The 10128-nt window shown below is 45.5% G+C and overlaps 1 protein-coding gene across 1 annotated transcript in view; it reads left to right on the top strand.

Annotated features, from left to right (window-relative positions):
• The first annotated feature begins 387 nt into the window (after window positions 1–387).
• PEPD (peptidase D) overlaps window positions 388–10128 on the top strand; it is a 215020-nt gene continuing 205279 nt past the window's right edge. The window contains exon 1 of the mRNA XM_069216573.1: window positions 388–513. Within this exon, the coding sequence (XP_069072674.1) occupies window positions 497–513 (17 nt within the window). The 5' untranslated portion in view covers window positions 388–496. The remainder of the gene's footprint in view (window positions 514–10128) is intronic.

Raw genomic sequence — 10128 nt, 5'->3', positions numbered from 1 at the left:
CGACTCCTACTACTATATCGGCTGGTACCACACAGCAACCGTAATGCCAGGAGGTGCTATAAATGTGTGACTTCTGTATTTTAGTGCTGTAATGCAAACCACCACACTGAAATGAGTTAGTGTAATCCCTGATGTGTGGTACTTGGCCGAGCCATAAAGCCAATAATTCTCATAGGCAAGATCTATTGGCTTTGCCAATGCTTGTTTGCTAGAGGCCAAGAATACTTTGATACTCATGTGACCTATCAGCTGCCTGTTCCTGACAGGCTGTCCATTCTACCAAGGGTTAGCAAATCAGCCTTCTGCCAGTTAGACAAGTTAGAGGCGGGCTCTAGAAGGAGGGGTAGACGCGCGGCTCCTCCTCCATAGTATATGAAGCTCAGAGGCGAGGAGAGTCTGCCTGGTTGAGAGAGAGGTGTGGAACGCACGCTGTCTGCTGTACGAGAAGCGCTGCCTCAGCTGACAGATCACGTGATAGGTAGATTCACGAGACACGATGGCAGCTTCAGCAGGGTAAGTCTCCGTGAAATACCGCTGTAGGTACAAAGACAGTGGCGTCGCGTTTAGTTAGTACATCCATGTGCAGAGGGTACAGTAATAAATGTGTTTAAAAAAGTTAAAAGAGACAGGTCCCACTAACATGCACGGAGTGAACGTGTAGCCTTGCAAGCATCGAAGTGTAAAGACATAAGTATGTGTGGCACACACGTTGCACAGCAGTAGGTACAGTGAGAACGGAGACACACTGGGTAAGACAACGGGCTCGGGGAAGAGGAATTCGCACATCACAGCAATATCAGGAGAGAAACTTCACCTGCTAGTAAGGGTAGCATGTGGTACACAGGGTAGTAACAGATTCAAAAGGGCGAATTTTCCTCACGGTACAGCAGCATAATAGGATAACGGACACAGCAGCGAGGCCCTTTTCATATTTATTAGACGATGGAGGTTGCAGGACTGATATTTAGCAGCCTTCCAGTTGTCGTGTCTTGGACGCGTACTTGAGTTTCTCAAGGACAATGTGGATACGTTGTTTAAGTGCTTTTTACAGTGAGCGTTGTAATGTTGGCTTCTGTATCTTGCAGATACCTATTTGCGACAGTCGTGTGCTAGATACATCCGTTTTAATTTGTTTTTCCAGCAACCCTTCTCGTGACCATCATTCACATTTGAAAGAGAAGTTTTTCATTTATACCTTCTTAACTTTTTGAAAAACAGATCGTAAAGTAGGCCAGACCCCACAAAACAACGAATTGTGAAATATTATTGGTGTTGCAACCTGCAGGATTGTTGCTCTGGGAGCCGAGTTATTCTGACGTACTCGGGTGGAGTGGCCTGCGTGCATTGAGCAACACGAAAACAATAGAGAATAATCAGTATGCAAGTGTGTTTAATTTAGAGAAACTCAATACAATACATTTAAGACTCAATCCAATTATGTGAGTAAAATAGTGCAGATGTCGCATAGATACATGAGTTATGTAAAACATGATAGGGTGATACACACGGAATCGTGCATTCTAATCCGCTGATATACACGATAAAGTCCTTTACCAGTTCACCAGTTCACCAGTATTGCCTTCCTTTTCACTGTCTGGTTTTACTTTACAAGCATCTAGATAGCTCAGATGTTTATATTATAGATTATTTGTAACATAAAGTATAACATTAGAACAATTAATGAAGTGAAAATTATTAATGCGGTGTAAAATACTGCTCAAATAATGTGAGCGGCAACTTTGAGATGATCTAAGACAGTAGGTTTGTATAGTGCTTGGAACGTACCGATCCAATGTAATACGTCTATCAAGTATTAATGTACATCGGGTTGAGTCAATCCTCTAGGAATTCGAGTATACTATTAATTGCACAATAGAACAAAAATTGATCATTTGGAAATCAGTGTGGTGATCCGAGAAATAGTCCCTTCATTTTTTTTCTAGATTATACGCTGCCGGTGAGCAGTTGAATGACAAAGTAATAATACGCTCCTATTCTGAACTAAATTTATAGCATATTCCACAGAAGACTAAGTGCTTCACTGGTCGAGTAGTAGTTTGCATTTCCACTTGACAACCTCCCTCATTTACTCACCTCTGTTTGAGTGCAGGAGCTCTTTCTTAATTATAGGTTTATGAGGGCGAATTATGGCATTGTTGCTTCCATAGCAGAGTTAGTATGGAGAGTGCCTGCAGGTACTTATGGGATGCCAGAGTGGTGGGCCCAGAGAATGGGTTGAGCCTGACCTGATTGCACCATTGAAAGTGTTGGCTGATTAGCGCAGAGCCTGCTGGTGAGTGCCATCATGTGTTCATGTGTTTGAGATGCAAATGTTCCGGACCATTTATATCAGTTAAACATTTTATCATAGAGCAACATATTGTCTGATAGAGATGATGTTTTTTTGCTGGCTGCAGTGATCCTAAAAAATAGGAGCACCACCTCCATTCACATAGCTGAGCTGGGATCTCGAAATTCAGAAACAAGGAGTGAATTACACATTCCACGTTCATCCAAACCAGAGTATCCTAATTACCATAAGCAAGAGCCATATCCTCCTTCACCTGAATGACTTCGAGACTGACTAATTTTTCACTCCCTTTGACACCTTGGTAGTTGTCTCACCTTTTTGAGCGTAAATGTCCAGCTGGACTGTGTCTGTGAGTCATGGATGGGGAGGTCTAGTTTTCCCACCCACGATACCCAGTTTTTCAGGCGATTCCCTGTTAGTGAAACCTGGTACATATTATGGCAAGTTACTATGACTTATGAGGCACATCCCTACCACGAGAGCATATGGCTCACAGTTAACCGCGTCATACCCATAAGTGATATTCAGCCTACTGTACGTACTGTCCACATGTCGCCTACTTTCTGTCTTATTTAGAGCACGACAAGTCCATGCCTCATTGACTTTCGGCATCTCCACTTGGCTTTACCAACAGCAGAGACAGCCATTGAATCAGTAGCATGTGAAAAGTGGCATGAGTCAGCATCAGCTTAGTGTTGGCCCTTTAAGCCCCTGGGTCTTGACAGTTCTGCCCTCCCTGCAACAGTATCCCTTTTCTTTGCTAGGGACTAATGAGAAGATAATATACGATGCCAGTGCTCCATGTCTGAGGCCTTGGCTCTGGAGCATCCACTAGAGGTGCTTAACACCTCCTCGGGGCACCATCTTGACTCTAACTGCAGTGGAAGACCGGGTATTCCTATATCAACATTCCTATATCAACGTGCACTATCACTCACTGACAGACTTCAGTTAGCTTGCTTCACATGTCATCAATCATTCCATCCTCCATTATTACAATTATACATCTAGTCCCCATGGGTGCACCACTCTGGCATCCACTGAAGGCATTAGAAGTAACCCTGCTAGGACAATTGCATGGCATCCCTCTTCCACAATTGTTGCCCGGCTGCCTTTAGGCTAGGTTTCAGCTGTAGAAATACTACATACATACATACACATACTTATTAGTAGGGAAGAGTCCCTCCAACAGCTAATTCATGGTTTATTATATTACCACTCAGCAATGTCTTGGCCCACTCTCCCCCTTTACCGCTCAACCCACCCCAGTTTATTTATTTATAGTTTTACTTGTGAGTACTCGGGATTCACAATTATGAGGTAAACACGTAACAGCGACTCTGTTGTCAAGGGATTATGACAGTCTGAATTGTGGTTGTGTAGTACTGTCTTTGCTCTGGGATGTTAGGGATATATAAATAGTGGTAATGGACAGTTGACAATGAAGTTGATTGGGTGGAGGCCGTAAGGATGGAAGTGCAGTTTAACTGTTTGGTTGGTGTACTACTAAGCAGCAAAGCTGGGTATTGTAGGAGGCTGGCCTGGCTTGTAGTGGGTACCAAGGGGTACTTACACTCTGTACCAGGTCCAGTTATCCCTTATTAGTGTAGAAGAGGTGTTTCTAGCAGCTTAGGCTGATAGAAGGTAGCTATAGCAGAGCAGCTTAGGCTGAACTAGGAGACATGCAAAGCTCCTACTATACCACTGGTGTCACATGCACAATATCATAAGAAAACACAATACACAGATATACTAAAAATAAAGGTACTTTATTTTTATGACAATATGCCAAAAGTATCTCAGTGAGTACCCTCAGTATAAGAATGCCAAATATACACAAGATATATGTACACAATACCAAAAATATGCAGTAATAGCAAAAGGAAGTAATGCAAGCAATGTAGAATTACAGTAGATTGCAATAGGAGCACATAGGTATAGGGGCAACACAAACCATATACTCCAAAAGTGGAATGCGAACCACGAATGGACCCCAAACCTATGTGAGCTTGTAGAGGGTCGCTGGGGCTGTAAGAAAACAGTGAGGGTTAGAAAAATAGCCCACCCCAAGACCCTGAAAAGTAGGTGTAAAGTGCACCTATATTCCCCAGAGAGCACAGAAGTCGTGATAGGGGATTTCTGCAGGAAAGACCAACACCAGCAATGCTACCAAAGCGGATTTCCGGACGAGGGTACCTGTGGAACAAGGGGACCAAGTCCAAGAGTCGCGACAAAGTCGAGATAGGGCAGATGCCCAAGAAATGCCAGCTGAGGGTGCAAAGAAGCTGCCACCGGATGGTAGAAGCTGTGGATTCTGCAAGAACAAAGAGGACTAGGAACTTCCCCTTTGGAGGATGGATGTCCCACGTCGTGAAGAAGCTTGCAGAGGTGTTCCCACGCAGAAAGACCGCAAACAAGCCTTGCTAGCTGCAAGGGTCGCGGTTAGGGTTTTTGGATGCTGCTGTGGCCCAGGAGGGACCAGGAGGTCGCCACTTGGATGAGGAGACAGAGGGGGCGCCCAGCAAGTCAGGGAGCCCTCACAGAAGCAGGCAGCACCCGCAGAAGTGCCGGAACAGGCACTACGAAGAGGAGTGAACCGGAGCTCACCCGAAGACACAAAAGGGAGTCCCACGACGCCGGAGGACAACGGCAGGTTAGAGTGTCGGGGACCCAGGCTTGGCTGTGCACGAAGGACATCCTGGAAGAGTGCACAGGAGCCGGAGCAGCTGCAAATCACGCGGTACCCAGCAATGCAGTCTAGCATGGGGAGGCAAGGACTTACCTCCACCAAACTTGGACTGAAGAGTCACTGCACTGTGGGAGTCACTTGGACAGAGTTGCTGAGTTCCAGGGACCACGCTCGTCGTGCTGAGAGGGGACCCAGAGGACCGGTGATGCAGTCTTTTGTTGCCTGCGGTTGCAGGGGGAAGATTCCGTCGACCCACGGGAGATTTCTTCAGAGCTCCTAGTGCAGAGAGGAGGCAGGCTACCCCCACAGCATGCACCACCAGGAAAACAGTCGAGAAGGCGGCAGGATCAGCGATACAAGGTTGCAGTAGTCGTCTTTGCTACTTTGTTGCAGTTTTGCAGGCGTCCTGAGCAGTCAGCGGTAGATCCTTTGGCAGAAGGTGAAGAGAGAGATGCAGAGGAACTCTGATTAGCTCTTGCATTCGTTATCTAAAGAATTCCCCAAAGCAGAGACCCTAAATAGCCAGAAAAGGAGGTTTGGCTACTTAGGAAGGAGGATAGGCTAGCAACACAGGTAAGAGCCTATCAGGGGGAGTCTCTGACATCACCTGCTGGCACTGGCCACTCAGAGCAGTCCAGTGTGCCAGCAGCACCTCTGTTTCCAAGATGGCAGAGGTCTGGAGCACACTGGAGGAGCTCTGGGCACCTCCCCTGGAAGGTGCAGGTCAGGGGAGTGGTCACTCCCCTTTCCTTTGTCCAGTTTCGCGCCAGAGCAGGGCTGAGGGATCCCTGGACCGGTGTAGACTGGCTTATGCAGAGATGGGCACCATCTGTGCCCATCAAAGCATTTCCAGAGGCTGGGGGAGGCTACTCCTCCCCAGCCCTGACACCTATTTCCAAAGGGAGAGGGTGTAACACCCTCTCTCTGAGGAAGTCCTTTGTTCTGCCTTCCTGGGCCAGGCCTGGCTGGACCCCAGGAGGGCAGAAACCTGTCTGAGGGGTTGGCAGCAGCAGCAGCTGCTGCAGTGAAACCCCGGGAAAGGTAGTTTGGCAATACCCGGGTCTGTGCTAGAGACTCGGGGGATCATGGAATTGTCTCCCCAATGCCAGAATGGCATTGGGGTGAAATTCCATGATCCTATACATGTTACATGGCCATGTTCGGAGTTACCATTGTGACGCTGTACATAGGTGGAGACCTATGTACAGTGCACGCGTGTAATGGTGTCCCCGCACTCACAAAGTCCGGGGAATTTGCCCTGAACGATGTGGGGGCACCTTGGCTAGTGCCAGGGTGCCCACACACTAAGTAACTTTGCACCCAACCTTCACCAGGTGAAGGTTAGACATATAGGTGACTTATAAGTTACTTAAGTGCAGTAGTAAATGGCTGTGAAATAACATGGACGTTATTTCACTTAGGCTGCACTGGCAGGCCTGTGTAAGAATTGTCAGAGCTCCCTATGGGTGGCAAAAGAAATGCTGCAGCCCATAGGGATCTCCTGGAACCCCAATACCCTGGGTACCTCAGTACCATATACTAGGGAATTATAAGGGTGTTCCAGTATGCCAATGTGAATTGGTGAAATTGGTCACTAGCCTGTTAGTGACAATTTAGAAAGCAGAGAGAGCATAACCACTGAGGTTCTGGTTAGCAGAGCCTCAGTGAGACAGTTAGTCATCACACAGGGAACACATACAGGGCACACTTATGAGCACTGGGGCCCTGGCTGGCAGGGTCCCAGTGACACATACACTAAAACAACATATATACAGTGAAATATGGGGGTAACATGCCAGGCAAGATGGTACTTTCCTACAGGTATGCATGATGTTACCACTGTGTAGTATTCTCATCGGCGGCACAGCATGGATGCTATGCGCCGTAATGCACGCAAGGAAAAGGGCCCTGCTCATGGTTGGCTAGCAAAAGATCGCCTTATTTGCGGAGCAGCGGGCCCCCACACTCATGGAAACAGGCATTAAATATACCTCGTACACTAAAGGTAGCTTTGGGCCATATGTACGAACACTTTTTCCCATAGACACAGAATGGGTAAAAACCTTTGCTACATCTGGCCCTTTGTTCCTTATTCTCATACTTCTCGCAGTGTGATAGCGCTTTCTGAGATTTTGTCATGTCTGTGCCTCTCTTAGGTCTACTTGCTACATATTGCCACACTTTACTGCACATTCTTGTGTGCATTACTCAGCGCGCTGTCATTACTTTTACTTCGAGATGCAATATTTATTTGTGCTTCATGTGGAGTTTTGTTCGTGAGGTTATATGGATTAATAGATAACTCAAACATAGGAGAGGAAGGCATGGTCCATATGTATTGGTTTTAATCTCTAACCTCTGTAAATGTTTACTGGCTTTTCCATGAGACGGTGTTGAAAACTACAGTTGTATTTGATTTTATGACTTTAGTAATGCTTCCCTTGCAAGAAGGGATGACCGGCCTCTGCTTTCCGATAAGATCGAGAACTTAATTGCCACAACTAAGAATCAAAGGTTAAGGTTCACCAGGCATTTGGCCCTTTGATTACTGTACTAATTGCGCTGACGTTGTTGACATGAATTGTAAGGTTTAACTCCTACCAAAGTTCGATATTTATTTCATGAAATATTGTTATAAATATGTAATGAATACTACTATTTCTTAGGATTTTTTTCTTCTTTTTCGCATTTGTGTATTTATGCTTGTTACCCTCATTTAATTTCCAGAGTCTCTTTCCTTTATGATGTGTCATTTAGGAGACTTGTTCTCGGCCCCTAGTATGTGACGACTCGCACACGTCAAGGATTGCTCAATGGCTACTTCAGCACATTCTCTGAGACTTGTGATTTTCCATGGTGGCGGACAGTGTGACTATTGAAGATAAAATATTTGTTGCAACAGGTGACGTGAAAATCCAAGTCTTTTACGGTTGATGAGTGTTACCTGCATGTACATATGGGTTGAGACTGCCCCCTTTATGATCGAGGCCTTGGCAGCAATGAAAAAGCTGCATGCATGGTTGAACTGGTCAGATCCAGTACCACAGTTCGGTTTTCCATAACTCTGCTCTGCTAGCGGAATGGTGTGATGGACTCTTGATGTAGCCTTCTGTTCATAGCGGGGTCCCCCGGTGAGTGCACGAATAGGTGAATGCAGAGACTAGATCACTGGAGTGAATAGGACTTATTAGGGTGGTGAGTGCACGTTGCATGCATGCTCCCGCTCTAGGACCTGCAGAGGGATAAGGGCTCATCCTAATCCCACTACTAATCGTCCATATCAGTATTTATTTTGTTTTTTGTGTTTTGTAGCTTGCCCGTATATCGTCTACCATTCAGGAAAATTCATAAACCTCAGTTTGCTGTGAGGTTTTGCTCAGTGCAGACGTTTCGTTAGATTTGTTGTTTTGCAGAGAGGAGGGTGGCTCTGATGTGGTCAGTTCAGATGGGGAGAGGATTACTTGAACAATGGCAGGTTTTAAAATGTTTCTGATATGCACATAAGGAAGCTGATGCTGTCAGTTCAGGATCCAATGCGTTCCAATGTATACTTTTTTTCTGGGGTTAGCCCAATGTTTTTTTTATAATTATTTGGCTTGGTCGACTCATCTGAAGTACTCCGTAGTTGCCAACTGCTCAAGAGCTGTAGTAATTTCTTGGGTACCTTAAAGTAGTAACTTAATGTGTCCATTAGAACAATTTATCGCTGGTGCACTGTCAATGTGCGTTAATTCAAGCAGCCTTTAGCACTTGGTTATTATGTATTGATCCAGCCCTGTTTCGAACACAAGGGCCTGAAGTTGGCCCCTTACAAGACCATTTGTGGACCTTGTTTCATGCTGTTTGTGCTGCTGGTCAGAACATATAAAGGCTGTTCATTGAGGATAAAGAATGACAAAGCAATGCAATACTAAGGGACATAGTGCAGTTACACCAATTTTCAGCAGCACTGCTCCGATTTGTCTTTGCTGTGGTGAAGTGATGTTGCTGAACTTTGCCACTTCATGCGAACCCACAGTTGAAAACCGGGATCTCTCATTGTCAGGACTTACTCGAGAGCACTTCTCAGGGGGCTGCCGATCCATGGGACAGTCAGGATTAAAAGCGCAACATCATGCTTGTTGCAGCCAGCGAGATGGCGATTAGAGTCATGAACACAAGTGTTGGCGTCCTACAAGGGTTCCAAGATGACTGAGGTTCCTATTGTAGGGAATAGGAGTCAGAACAAGGCAAGTTGACATCCATGTTTCCCTTTCGAGTCACAATAGGCAAAGCAGTATTTTACGGGCTGTTCTTTTTCAGTCAGTCTTCGCCTGGCAACTGTGCATGTTGGTGGGCTTATTATCTCCTCATTAGAGTTCATACATGGCAACCCTCCTATTTGCATCTTTTCTGTCTTCTTGTGTTGCTGTGAAAGCCTCCCACCTCCTCGTGCAGCTCCTTCCGTCCTTGAATGTCTGCATTAAGCCTTCTGGTGAAGCTGTTCAACAAATTCCAGGTGTCGGTGAAAAGGGTGGGGCTTCATACAATGAGCACTCTTGTGTTCCTTCATTCCGTTTCCCTCTCCATGGTTTCCCTACTGCTTGATACCAAGAGCTTGTGGTAATTTTGTAAGTTTTTTTTTTTTTTTTTTTTTTTCTTTTACAACTGTACCTTAGTTTATTCTCATAACAACATGGCAAGCACATTTCTATAACATGTCCCATCAGGACTAAAAACCGTACTACAGCACCATCTCTCTTGCAGTTGACCAGCTTCTGCAGGTTCATAGAAAAGCCACACACATTCCATTCCAAGAGAACCACACACAACACCAAAGTATATCCATCTCCCTTGATTGTGTAGGGACATAAGAAAATAAAGAAATAACAACACATCACATTCTTTCCATAATAATTATTAGGACTGTGTTTGCACTCAGAACATACAACCACAAAAGACCAATGGCTTGTGGTTATTTGATAAGTACGAAGGATGTTAAGCTTCAGGAAGACATGGATCGATCTGCTTGCATACCAGTGAAGGTCTTTCCATCACAACATTCTAGTTGGACTTTAAATGCAATGGGGACCCAGTGCTGAGGTAATGCTATAAATCCCTATTGGGACATTCCAGGAGCAATCCATTA

Source organism: Pleurodeles waltl, chromosome 12 (genome assembly GCF_031143425.1).
Source record: "Pleurodeles waltl isolate 20211129_DDA chromosome 12, aPleWal1.hap1.20221129, whole genome shotgun sequence".
Lineage (NCBI taxonomy): Eukaryota > Metazoa > Chordata > Amphibia > Caudata > Salamandridae > Pleurodeles > Pleurodeles waltl.
The sequence above is the reverse complement of the archived record's forward strand: the minus strand, read 5'-3'. Positions and strand labels throughout refer to the sequence as shown.